The 14,263-nt window shown below is 31.3% G+C and overlaps 1 protein-coding gene across 1 annotated transcript in view; it reads left to right on the top strand.

Moving 5' to 3' along the window:
• Positions 1 to 14,263, top strand: part of Sema3e (semaphorin 3E) — a 257,184-nt gene that overhangs the window by 222,211 nt on the left and 20,710 nt on the right. The window contains exons 10-14 of the mRNA XM_048785929.1: positions 2,863 to 3,007; positions 5,381 to 5,766; positions 7,083 to 7,194; positions 9,834 to 9,875; positions 10,817 to 10,983. Coding sequence (XP_048641886.1) covers positions 2,863 to 3,007; positions 5,381 to 5,766; positions 7,083 to 7,194; positions 9,834 to 9,875; positions 10,817 to 10,983 — 852 coding nt within the window. The remainder of the gene's footprint in view (positions 1 to 2,862; positions 3,008 to 5,380; positions 5,767 to 7,082; positions 7,195 to 9,833; positions 9,876 to 10,816; positions 10,984 to 14,263) is intronic.

The following is a 14,263-nucleotide window of genomic DNA, read 5'->3' as shown; positions in this document are numbered from 1 at the left end:
CAGTCAATATAAAAATGTAAGCAAGAATTGTCTCTCTAGACTCTCCTTTCATGGTTTATATAACTTGGAAATACTATTGACCCAGTCATCATTCTTGTTTTCTGTACTTTATAAATCACCAACTTCTCCTTGTTCACCCACGATTGCAGCTCATTTTCAAAGCCACAATCTCAGTCCAGATTCTTGTTTTTGTATGCGGTGTCCTAGCATCCTCATGTGCTTAATATCCTGACCTCTTCCCTCTCTAATCTACAAAAAAAAGGACAACTTTTTTTCTCATGTAATTTGTCAGATATTGATTTAATGTTTCAGAGACCAGGATAATTCTTTTGTCTTATCAAATTGAACCTTCTAAGCCAGAGTTTTATTGTTCTTTAATAACGGTTACCCACCCATCTTTGAAAGATTCCCCACCCCTGCCGTGAGCCCTCCACTGACAAGATAATATGTTGACAGATTCTAGTGCTTATATTGCCAAATACCATCACAGTATTTTTATTTGTTCACTTCTTTTGCTTGAAATGACTTTGTCTTCCAACATTGGTTTGTGTCAGTTCTCAACACATATCAATTGTCATGTCCAGGAAATAGCCCTTGGTTCCTTAGTCACTAAGCAATCTTCCTGCCCATTTGTTCTGGCCATCTTCCTCCAATGTATATTCACAGTCAACACCTTTATGATCTGCTCTCCTTCTTTCAAATATGCTATTCAATTTAGTGCTGATAATCTGTTATTTTTCCTTTATATTCTTATATATAAGAATGTAAAGGAAAAATAACAGATTATCAGTGAAATAATAGTTCATTCATGGATGAAAAAGTATGACTAAAATATGTTTTGGTTGAAAGTTTATGTACACAATTTCCTCAGTATCTTTCCAAATAAGGCAGAGAATGGATAAAATTATTTGAGTGAGAAATAAAGAATATATCTCACTCTCTCAGCAGAGATGCAATGATCTTACTCAGTTTCTCATTTGCATTGTATGGGCCATAAACTGTCCATGACCCTGTATACTGTACTTTACTTAGAGACTTTCCACACAGCCTTTTTGAGTTTTTCAGCAGGTGATTTCAAATGCTCACTTTGAAAAAAATATAAGCTCCTTGAACAAGTATGGTGCTGTTGTAAAGAGACCTTTTTCTGCAACAGGGTAACATGGAAATAACATTCTATCAATTATTTCTTGAGCAAAGAAATATTTAATAAAGATTGGCAGCTATCACAGTTCATTGAAAGTCCCTTAATTTTCTTTTACTTCATTTTCTTCCATATGCCAATAAATAATTTATATGTTTCTTGAACACTCAATGGCTTTATACAATGAACTCAAGTTATGAAATAATGCATAGGCTTTTTAATGGATTAGTATGATCAATTTATAAGCCACTTTCCTAAAGGATAGCATATTGGATTTTTCTGAAAAAAGAAAGACAAGCTTTTCTTCTGTAATTTCCATTTTGACTGTTCAATTCATATACAAATCTGAGAAAAAAAGCTCCCAGCTGTTACCTGACATAGAATGGTTGATATTCATGGAATAGTGATCAAAGGCTTATTGTCACTTTAGTTGAAAGACTATGTCTAGTTTTCATCAGTATCTCAGGCATTTGCAATTGCTTCAAGGTGTGTTATAAAATGTTGATTTGATATCCTTAGACAATAACATTACTGCTGTTCTACAGGTGTAGGAAATCCTATATTTATACAGAATTTTTCATTTTAGAAAACACTTTCACAACATCATTTATTTCCATTCTCATACTACAGAGGTTCAGAAGATGTTAGAATTCATTCAGATCATGACAAATTAAGTAATACAGCCAGTTTTTTTTTTAAATCTTTTAGAAATATCCTTTTGCAGAATCTGATTCCAAATACCCACAATAAAATTTGCTGTGGTTAGTCAACTGCTTTCTTTATCCTTTGAAAATAGAAATTTTTATCAAGAAAATCATTTTAATTGCTGCTACTTCTGCAGGTGCGGGAGCTGAGCTTTATAGAATTTAAGTAAATTTTCTCAAGTTTAATTTATTCGGGCCAGTCATCTTCCCACAATACCACAGTTTTCAGTGAACTGGAGGAAAGAATTCAATAAGTGTGCTAATGTTTATGAGACCTCTGGATAAAAGAATGGAACAGAGTCTTAAGTTTTCAGGAGACATTAAGTTTCTCTTCATATCACATACACTGAGAAATCTAATAAAATTTGGATAAAACTTTTTAAAAAATATTTTTTAGTTGTAGATGTATACAATATATTTGTTATCTAAATAATTTATTATTATTTAATTAGAATCTAAATAATTTATTCATTTATTTATTTTTATGTGGTACTGAGGATTGAACCCAGGGCCTCACATGTGTGAGTCAAGTGCTCTACCCCTGAGCTACAACCCAGCCCTTGGATAGAACTTTTTAGCAATATTAATAGTATGGTGATTAAAAGAACTGTCTGCTTTGAAGATAAAACAATGTAAAAAGAGATAATAACTTAAAATGGGTAATTAAATATGAGGATGAATCTTTTTAACTGTAGGTCAGATCTTCCTTAACAAAAATGAAAAAACACAATATATGATTTAACAATAATAAATTGAAGTTACACATTTTCTTTAATGGTCTTCTAAAAGGGTAATTTTAAGCTATCATAAATAGTAAATTAAAGAAATGTTACATTTTGAAATTTCAATATTTAAAATATTGCAGTAGTTAATATTTTCAGAATAATCTATGTTTAAAGGAATTGCAAGATTTTTACCCAAAAGATCTTTTTAATCTATGTATGTTGGAATATTTGACCAGGTGAACTGTTGGTTCCCAAAGAGTAATTACTTTTTAAATTTTTTTTTATTTTTCAGTAATATATTTAGAGGGCATGCTATTTGTGTCTATCACATGTCTAGCATCCGGGCAGCTTTTAATGGACCATATGCACATAAAGAAGGACCTGAATACCATTGGTCACTCTATGAAGGAAAAGTTCCTTACCCAAGGCCTGGTTCTGTAAGTTCAGCTATTTTGATCAGTTTTTCACATGCTTTGCCAGAGTTTACAATTAAACAATTAAGGAATTGTATATTTAAAGTATACTTGGAGGATAAAGAAACAACTGTTTCATATTCTTATATGCTTGTTATTTGATGAAAAGAACATAATGGATACATTGTAGCAGTATGATAAAGTCTATATAATTATTGATATTTTGGCTAAATAGTTCCACCTAAAGTTTTACTTTTAAGGGTACTGGTGAATACAGAAACATCTAATAAAATGAGAATCATATATTTTCCTCCCAGCCTGTTGAGGAGAATTAGTATCACATGTAATTTCTAATCAAGAAAATGTTGCCCAGGTTTTATATTCTTTTTTTTCTTTCTTTTTTTATTTATTTCTTACATACATGACAATAGTGGAGTGCATTACATTCATAATTATCCATTCACAGCACAATTTTTTGTAACTCAGTATATAGAGTATGTTCACACCAAATTATGCCATTGTACATGAGCTCTCCCAGGTTTTATATTCTTTCTTTAAATATTTTTTTCGTTGCCAATGGACCTTTATATTATTTATTTATATGTGGTGCTGAGAATCAAACCCAGTACCTTGCACATGCTAGGCCTCCAGTTCTAATATGGGTTAACCTCTAAGTTCTCTAGGCCAAAATTTCTTGTTACTTGTTATTTAGCAGATCAAAAAGAAGTTCTTTTTCTCCACCCTCTTAGGATATTTAACACCTTGCTTCATACCTTTATTGCCTATTTGAAAAAAAATAAGTTGCAATACAAAGTATAGGTAGAGTATGGGACATTGTCCCACTTGCCTCTGAATCATGGATAATAAGATTCCCCTCATTAGCCATTCAGACTTTTGTGCTTTTAATTGCATACATGTCTAAAATTTGGATGATGATAATAATGGTGATGGTTTCACATCATGGATCCTATATGCAACTATGTTGGAAAAATGTTATATCACTCTAGGTGCTGTGTGAGGCATGGGGAACAAACATTTAACTTGTCATGCAAGTCAACATCTAGACTTTCATGAGCAGCTGGTGAAATCTCATCACCACCCTGATTCCATAATCACTTGCAAGCCAAATAGAAACCATTTTTGCAGAGTCAATCCCAAAGTGGATACAAACCTTTCCTCCATTAACAAGTGTAAGTCTTTCCCATTATAATCACTCTCTTTCACTGGCTTAAAATTATTACTTCCAGTAAAACATAAAGTATATTTTATTTCACTCCATTGATTGAAAAGTACAATTTACATGAAGAAAACCCAGTTCTGTGGCTTTGCTGGAAAGACTTCTTTAAACCACTTGGCCTTATAGAGATTGTAGGAAGTGACTAAACTGCTTCCAAGATAATCCAAAATGTTTCTAATTATGTATCATCAAAGTGCAAGCAAGTGAAAATTTTGTGCCAAATTAAGAAATATGGCCTGATTTTTTTAAAAACAAACCATTATAAATGCACTCTTTGTAGAATCTGATTACTAAAGTAATGTTTTTATACTCTAAAGTGGAAAATTTTTATCAAGATAATCATTGAATTTGCTGCTGGTTTTGGAAAAATAAATGCATGAAATGAGGGATTGCTTATTAACAAGCATGAATCAACAGAGTTGAAGGTATCCCAAGAAGTAACTTAAAGTGCTGGTGAGCAATTTTAGATTCAGTGATTTAAGAATTGAGACATGTTATAACAAATGTTTGCAGTTTTTTGCTTATTGTGTCTAATCCATACAAGAATAATGAAAATTCATAGACATTATAGTAGCACAACATGGAGAGGGTTTTTTTTTCAATAATCAATGGTGATGAAATTTGAATAGGTTTCTATGTTACAGCATTAAAATCCTGTAGTCTCTTAGTCAATCAGAACCTTCACCAGTCATACTTATCATAGTCTCAATAATTGAAAAGATATTTTGTGCAGTTGTGATTCTTAGTTTGAGAGAAGATTTAGCACCACAAAGAGACTTTGTTTTTCTGAGAGATTCTTTACCTTCAAATTTGAATTCACAATGTTAAAAGTTAAATCAGGATAATTAATTTTAGCATTTATACTGTTACAGAATTTTGCCAGCCCCAAACTGTCCTGGTATTAAATGGATTTTACTTTTCCAAGATTTTACTACTTTCTTTATATTTTTAGGGCTGCATGTTTAAAATAATTTGGCATTCCATTGCAATTTTTAATTGAGTCTATTTCTGTAATGAAGAATATATGGCTACTAAATACTTTTAAATGCACAGTTGATTAATTGAACAGCTCCCACTTTTTAAATTCTTCTTATAAAGGATCATAAATTTACTGTTTAGATTTAAGGCAGAAATAATTGTCTAATCTGCTTGCATTTCAGTGTGCCAGCAAAGTGAATGGAGGGAGGTATGGGACCACCAAAGATTACCCTGATGATGCCATTCGATTTTCGAGAAGCCATCCACTAATGTACCAGTCTATAAAACCTGCTCATAAGAAACCAATATTGGTAAAAACAGATGGAAAATATAATCTGAAACAAATAGCTGTGGACAGAGTGGAAGCTGAGGATGGCCAATATGATGTCTTATTTATTGGTACAGGTAAAGAGACAAGAGAAAATATCAAGGCATTTCACTTGGCCCCTAAGATAATAACTTTAATAGTGTTTAAGAAAGCACCTATGGACAAGTGTCCAGATGATCCCATTAGCCCATCTGCACACCACTCATCTGAAGTAAGAACACTTGTGAGAGTCTCCATCATGTGACTGCAACAGCAAGATTTATGCCTGTCGTCGAACCATGAGTGATACTTTCATTGTCCAAACTATCATGATTTAGGTAACAAATTGTGTGGTCATCACTCTTGTTCCAGATCTGAGGAATGGTGACATAATCAAAGAGAGAATTTAGGCCTGTTATAACACACAATTCCTGACACAATTTCAATACTTAATACATTCACATACGTGAAATAATTGAAGAAGTGAATAATTGATCTTCATAAACAAGTTGATTCCAATGGATCTTATATAATGGAAAAAGGGTACCTACCGTGGGAAGCATGGTTCTCCTGTGAGCCCCAAAGCCCCTTTCTTGCCTTTAGCTGCTCAGTTTACTGAACTTACTGAGCTTATGATTCTACAAACAATTTATGACAATAACATCACACAAGTCTGTAATCACAAAAATGCTTATCAACCTCCATCAGAAAAATACTTTTGTACTCAGGAGGTCAAATGTTACCTGTGATGCAGATAAACAATTACCCCAAAGCTATAATATACTGGGTTAAGAAGATGAAGTATAATGAATATGCTAAAAATGAAAATTGCAAATAAATTCAAAATTTCAATTAATGCCATACATTTGCTTTAATTTGTGGACGAGAACCTAGATTTCACATTCAGAGTAATGGAACAAATACTGAGAAATACTTTAAAGAGCTATAGCAATTTTAAAACTTGTTAAAACCATCATTTCTTTCTTTCTTCTTATGCAGCATAATGATTGCTATAGCAGTTGCTCTTTAGAGGAGTAAGCATTCTACACTATGTAACATCCATCACAGAGTTATAACTCTGAAGAGATATTGGAATATGCTCAGTACAGTAATCAGGATGTATTACTAATATGCATGCTTGGAAAATAATAAAAGATTTAAGCAAGGAAATATAAATCTTATTTCCATAAATTGATCTCTGGTACAAGCTATAATTTATCTACTCATTTTAAGAAGTTAATATTAATATTATGCTTTTCTTGTGTTCAAGATTATCAATGTATCATACTTCTTCAGGAAACCTAAAATTATTTGGCAATGAGTCTACTCATAATGACTTCCAACAGAGATTTAAAAAAAAAAAAAAGAAAAGAAAAGGTGGAGGTTCCATAAACAAGATGTGTATTTGATAAAAATTAAGCAAACATATTATTTTAAAATGCTCTGGAGATCATAAAATAAAGTAACAGTCCAAGACATATTTTCTTGCAGATTGACCAAAGATATTTTGAGAGAATTACAGAAGTATCAGATATATATTTGTGCTATCAAACATACCATGTTTAACTCAAAAATAGCATCATACTAAAACACAAGTTTTCAGAAGAAAAGAACATGGTTGATGAATATGTGATGAATAGACTGGAAAATATCACAACTTATATTTATTTCTCCCAATACTTATCAGATGTAGGCTTTAATGCAACACATGTATAGTCATTATCACAAAATCAGTAGTTGCAAATTAATAATCTGACTTACATCTTTTCTTTTTGCCTGATATAGTAATTGAGAACAATTTAATATGTGCTTACTTTTCAAGATAATATTTTTGTAGTTAGTTGAAAATCAGGTAATTTCCATTGTTTAATTACCATTCAGCTTTATTAATCCAGTTACAAGATGTGATAATTTTTCAACAAATAGCTCAAATATGATAAAAACCCTTCAATCAACATTTCCAAAGTTTTTTCCTCCTGAATTGTTATTTCTAACACCGTATGAAATTATTTGTGCAGCTAAATTAGTTGTATTTTAAAGTTTTCATTGGAAGAAACAAGATTAGAATATCATGAATAATAAAAATAAAATGGAATTTTGAAATATAAATATAGAATTATAAAGTGTTATAAAATTGTGAAAGCTAAATGGTTGGTATGGGAGGACTCATAATACTTTCTAAAATAGTGTAAACGTAAATTTTTTTTTTAAATTTAAAAGTGTATTTAGAGCTGGGGGTATAGCTGAGTGGTAGAGCACTTGCCTAGCATGCAAATGGCCCTGGGTTTCATTCTCAGCCCCACAAAAGCAAACAAATAAAAAGTGTATATGTTATTTCTGTATCATGTTGCTTAGAATGTTCCCTAAATTTAAAACAATAGTTTCTTAACATGAAAGTAGCCAAGGTAAAATATTTTCTTGCATCACACATTGTAGAACAAGCTAGAATAATATGGCATATTGTATATTTATTAATTCCAAAAGACATTTTGGTTTCTGAACTTATAATTGAATTTTTTGGATTAAACCACTTGAATGAGTGTGTGTGTGTGTGTGTGTGTGTGTTTTCAAAATAATATTTTTATTCTTTTTGGTTAGTGGAAATTTTGGATTAATAGTTTTATATATATATATATATATATATATATATATATATANNNTATATATATGTATATGTGTGTGTGTGTGTGTGTGTGTGTGTGTGTGTGTGTGTATATAATATATATTATATAAATACACTTTGAAAGGTCTCATTTTTCTCAGCAGTTATGGTCTTTAAGATCACCATTGCTTCTGAGGGAAATACAGAGTTAGGTTCCTGAAAATTTCTGATTATAATATTTTCAAGTGATCAATAGATAAACTTGTTTTATGTGTGTTCCTGTTAAAACACATCTTTCCGTTTATATACTTAGTTGATTAATTAATAACTGAGTTTACAGTCAACAGCACTATAATTCACTGAATGAAGGTTATCATATGAAAACATTTTCTATGTTAAGATGCAATGTAGCCTTTTTGAGTTTAGAAACTATAAAAGGCACTTCAGCTCTAGGCTTGGAGGTCATTTTATATAGCAAAGTACTAACAAAAAACAGCATGTAAAGAAATGTCACTAAATAGTGTGAAGGACACTTGTTTACATCCTGGGTGCTGAAACTTGATTTCAGCTGATAAGTGCACCATCTGCAAAATGTGCATCTGCATGTCCTCAAATGAGAGCCACAACAAGTTGTTGATATTGGGATTACAATTAATTTAATAGGAAGTGGATTTGCACACAGAGAATATACAAATGATAAGACTCATCCATATATGTAGATGATAGATATATGTGAAAACACTTTATTAATAGCAGTACATTTTACCTTGGCTGTCTGGAGACCAGATTTCCCCAGTGCCCCACACTAAGTTAATCAGAGGAACTTTGCTTTTGTTTATTTTGTATTTTAAGCCTCTGTGTAGGACTGATTTCATGATAGGTCTATAGCTCTCATATGAAGAGCATGCACTGCCATGTCTTTTCATATAAACTCTACATCATTTTCTGAATGAATAAATGAATGATACACTCATGTATAAAGCGTTTTGTGGCTTAAAATATTTTGTTAAATCCACTGATATAAAGTATCAAATATTTCAAAAAATAATTCTGAAAAGGGTAACTATCCTGAGTTAATTCTGTCTGCCTATTATTTCTCCACTTAGAGAACTGATTGAAATTTGTCATGTTCCTTAAAGATGCTCTGAATCAAGATAGCTAATACCACATGCTGACTCTTAAAGCTATGCTACATGTCATCCCTCCTTTGGTGCAATTCTAAGAAAATGAGGTTATTCATCTTGTTCTAAGAATCCAGGATTCATACTGATTCACCATGATCACTCCAACAGAAAGTGTTTTGTTTAGGCTTGGGTTAAAATAATTAAAGATCGTATGGTTTACTAGTAATAACAAGTACTCTAGAATATAACTATTTTACTTTTAATGGTTCAAGAACACTCTGACTTCGTTATTTTAATTAAGGATACTAGAATTAGAAAGCACGAATAGTATTCAACTGCACATGCAAAAAGTACATTCCAGAGACAGTGAACTGATTAGATTATTCACTGTTTTTTTTCTCATCTGTATATCTATTCCTATCCATGAAAAAATTAAAAACTTGTATTTTAGTTTAGTTGAATTTACATCTAATATAAAATGAAAGCTGTAGTTTGCGAGGAATAGAACCACTCATATGCCTTATTTGATTTCAGGTGATTTACAACCATGTTAAGGTAGATATTCTGTGATTTCCTTTCTTAAAAAAGATTTTTTTTTTCAGGATCCAGTTCCAATTATTTCTATGGAGATTTCTTCCAAGAGAGTAAGTTGTATATGTGCATATGTGTGTGTGTATGAGTTCTGTAAATTAGTTCTGTAAATTAGTTGAGGCCAAAGGATGTAAGAACATTAGTACTTTTCATCTATATGAATGAGCTGCAGTTTTCTCCCTTAATTATTTTCTTTTGTTGTGGTAAGAACACGTAACATGAGATTGATTCTCTTAGTGACTCTTAAAAATACACTATTGTTGACCATAAGCTCAGTGATATACAACAAATCTCTTGAGCTTACACATCTTGCTTGACTGAAACTTCATGCTCATTTATGATAAAACATTATTCCCTTGTTATTTTTCACTATTTTTTTATGCAGAAATAATGGTAATAATAACACACAACTATGTAGTGAAATTCTTCTTTCCTTCTCTTCATTGGAATCAATTTTTGATGTGAACTTCTTTAGAAACCGTTGTTGCATATATTGCCTCAAATTTATTTATCAATAATTCTTCATGTTTAGCAAATAGTAGTCCTTTTCTTTTAGTGTATTTTACAACCATTTTTATCATTACAAACACACACATGCACACACACACACAGACAAATCACTCTTCTAAATGTTTATGTCAATATTTGAAAGACTATTTATACAATCTCTTATTGGATGCTCTTATAGATCTTTAAAAGGAGACCTAGAGTGTTAGATAATGCAAGAGTCTTTCTGCTTAGATAACCAATAAAAGAACAGACAGTTTTTTGAGTTCTTGTCAAGCTGAGTCTAGCAATTTTATTACTCCAGCATTTAATTCTGTAAAAGTATTTCAAATTATGGAAAAATGAAAGTGGTGATTTTCCATTATCTATCCTGAGCAATTGCTGGGCTTTTACTGAAGTGTCTGTGTTTAAATTTGGAAATTTGGTTATAATAGTTCAGTTTAAGTGTTGTTCATTTCCGCTAGTGGTTTCTCTCTACTTTCCATAGCAACAGCTGTATATTGGATCTTCTTCTGCTGTGGCTCAAGTCAGGTTCCATCATTGTGACATGTACGGAAGTGCTTGTGCTGACTGCTGTCTAGCTCGAGACCCTTACTGTGCCTGGGATGGCATATCCTGTTCCCGGTATTACCCAACAGGCACACATGCAAAAAGGTGAGACATGTTTCTCAATGGAGTGATTCTTTTGTTCAGAAAAATGCTAAAGCTTATTTGGTCTTTTTTGTACCCATTCCATGAAATAACCATGATATTTTATTTAAATAAATCATAGATATATTTTGATCATAATATAATACTTGAAATTATCCTGAAAATGACTTTCATGTATTATTGTGTATATGTATTGGAGCTGAATAGGCTTTTGGACTTTTATTTTTCCACCTGGGTTTGAATCAACTCTTCCCTTTTCTAAAATTTTTGCTGGAAGACATGAAAGAAGTTTAGACAAATGTAAAATGTGGAAATGGCAGGCCAGCACTCTTGAAGGATTCAAAGACTTAAAAAGAAAATAAATAAATAAGTTCTGAAATACATCCTGCAAGTCTTCTCTACCAGCTGGTCTTCATTTATTTCATTTTGAAAGTGAATATTTTAACTCCTAGGCAAATGCATGACCTGTATAATTAATGAAATGTGTGATTTAATTCAACACAAATGAAAGGTACTTAAAGACCTCCAAACTCCAAGGTTTGCAATTCATGAGGTCATTGGCATTTATTAGGGAAGGTAAATCCAGGATTCTTTTAACAGGAGAACTCTAGGTTCAGAAAGTACTTTGATAATAAAGTGTTTTTTTTTTTTTCACTCAAGCCATATGAAATAGTGTTCACTTTTGGAAAATAAAGAAAAATATTTTTATTTCTTATAGAATAAACAATGTTTTTTTTTTCTCACGACAAAGTGACCAAACACAAAGTAAAACAAAACATAGGACTATATAATATTTCCCCACTGAAAAGTAGTTTGTATTAATTTCATTTGTTCTTACTACTTAACTTTGGATTACTTTAAAAAAAAAAACTTTTTCAGATTTAATTTAACCCAGTTTAGTGTAATTATTTCTTATAGGTTTACACATATAGTACAATCTCATTTAAAAACTCCATTAACTAAAAAATTTGTTAATTTGACCTGAGCCAAATTAATAGTCCAGTAAGTATTAAAATACGTGATAAGCCAATAGTGAAATGAGGTTTTCAAAGGACATTTATGAACTAAATAATTTGCCAATAATATTAAAAACTTGAGCAAATTAAATCCCACTGACTCAGGAGACTGAGGTAGGAGGATCACAAGTTTAAGGCCAGCCTTAGCAATTTAGCAAGTCCGTGTCTCAAAATTTAAAATAATTGAAAAAGAAAGAAAGAAAAAACTGGGGATATGGCTCAGTGGTAAAACACCACTGGGTTTAATACCTGGTACAAAAAAAAAAAAAGATTAAGCAAATTAATTGATTTTATAAAATGCATGTTGATATTTAAAAACAATTCTTGAAGAAATATACCCATATTTGAAAATGTTTTTTATTGATTTATTATGGTACCATGTACAAGGGCTACGAAGAAACATTCACTGGCCCTTATCTACTATAAATCAGAATCTAAGTTCGAGGTTTGAACTGAAAATAACCATGTAGTAGCTCACAACTGAACATGTCAGCTTCCAGGCCTAGTGCAGCAATAAAATATTTTATTCAGTTCTCAAAATAACCCAGTCTTTAAGGTCAGGCTTGGAGGTAGAGATATAAGGAACAATTGTCTGTGCCTTTGCATAGATGCTCAGGGAAAGCCATGCAATTCCACGATTCAGGAATGAAAAAGTAGGACTCCAGGGTGAAAAAGTAATTTGTAAAAAGTATTTAATACTAGTGAATATTTTTATCTTTATTTAAATTTATTTTAACTGATACATAAAAACATAAGTTGTACATATTTATGGATTATCAAATGATGTTTGAACACATATATATTATATGATTAAATCAGAGAGAACACATCTATCGCCTCAGTTGCCATTCTTCATGGTGGAAAGATTAAAAATTGTTTTCTTTTTTTTCAAAACACATGGTCCATTATTGTTCCTGCAGTCCCCCTAGGAAAAGCAATTTTACAAAGTTACTAGAACTAATTACTTTATTGTTTAGCAACAATAAAAAATGTTTATAAGCCTTGCACCAAATGCTTTTAATAACAAGGTTTTGTATGAGTGATGGTGAATTTTAACTGAGCTGTTTCCATAGATGAATAATTTTTGGTATATGGTGCATCTTAAGATTGTACAGCCACAAGGATGGTAATATTTTAAAAAGGATAAAGGAACTTGGAAAAAGTGAAAGGAATAGGCAAATAGTAGAAAAGTAATGGATTGAAGTCAGCAGCCATGCTCATAAATGAGTTAGTTCAGTTCAGACATGTAATGGAGATCTTTCAGTGGTTAGGGTTCTTTTGAACCATCACCCACCCCTGAAGGAGAATTTTTTTCGATAAATTCCAGCACATGATGGGAAAATAGTTTGCTTTTATAGCAGATCATTTTTGCTTCAGACCTGAATAGAGCCAAAATTGAAAACCAGTCATTAAAATAAATACTTTTTGCTCACAAAGTGAAAATGAGTCAACAGGGGAAAAACATTAATTCACAATCCAAACCACTTGTTTAAAATGGTCTTCCAAAATCCACCATAATTTATAAAGCTCTGTCTCTTTACCGCCTTTGCTTTTACATCTTGTCTGTTTCCAGTGTTCTCTTTAAAAGTTTTTGTAAGACTAGAGATATAAGAAAAATATGCAACATTGGGAATGAAAAGCAACTTTGCTCATTCTTGAACTCCTGATACAAATACATGCATTTTTTAAAATGTTGAAATAAAGAACAATTATATTGGGATTATATAAAATGAAATTAAACCTTGTTGGAAGATATGTCTTTTCTTAAAAAACATAAATGTTTGCTATGATTTTAAACAATTATTGCATACTTAATACTCAAATTGCTTGAGAATTATGATTGCTGGTCTCTTTATTCTCAATCACTAGAATAATAATATTATTTAACACCATCTATAAAAAATGAAAACTATTTCCCATTTCATTTTTTTACCCTGCTCTATTATTTATTATTGTTCAGTGAGATTTAGATTCCAAATACTGAAGTAATACTCAATGAATAAGGAATTAGCAACAGTAGTTTAATTTTTATCTAGATCTGCTGTCAGTTGTATAATAACTGTACTAGTAGAAATAATAACATAAAACTTTCTACTTCAGTTTTTATTTTTTTCCAAGTTATTTTGTTCAATCTAGCTCAATAGAATGTTCAACATGGCACTTTTTGGCCTTTGTAAAATTTCAGGCCTTTAGGTAAGGTTTTCTAATCACCAGTCTCTTTATTTAAAACAAAACAACATATGCTCTTGTTGTAGTTCCTAATCTTG

This window comes from Marmota marmota, unplaced genomic scaffold, assembly GCF_001458135.2.
Source record: "Marmota marmota marmota unplaced genomic scaffold, marMar, whole genome shotgun sequence".
Taxonomy (NCBI): domain Eukaryota; kingdom Metazoa; phylum Chordata; class Mammalia; order Rodentia; family Sciuridae; genus Marmota; species Marmota marmota.
The sequence above is the reverse complement of the archived record's forward strand: the minus strand, read 5'-3'. Positions and strand labels throughout refer to the sequence as shown.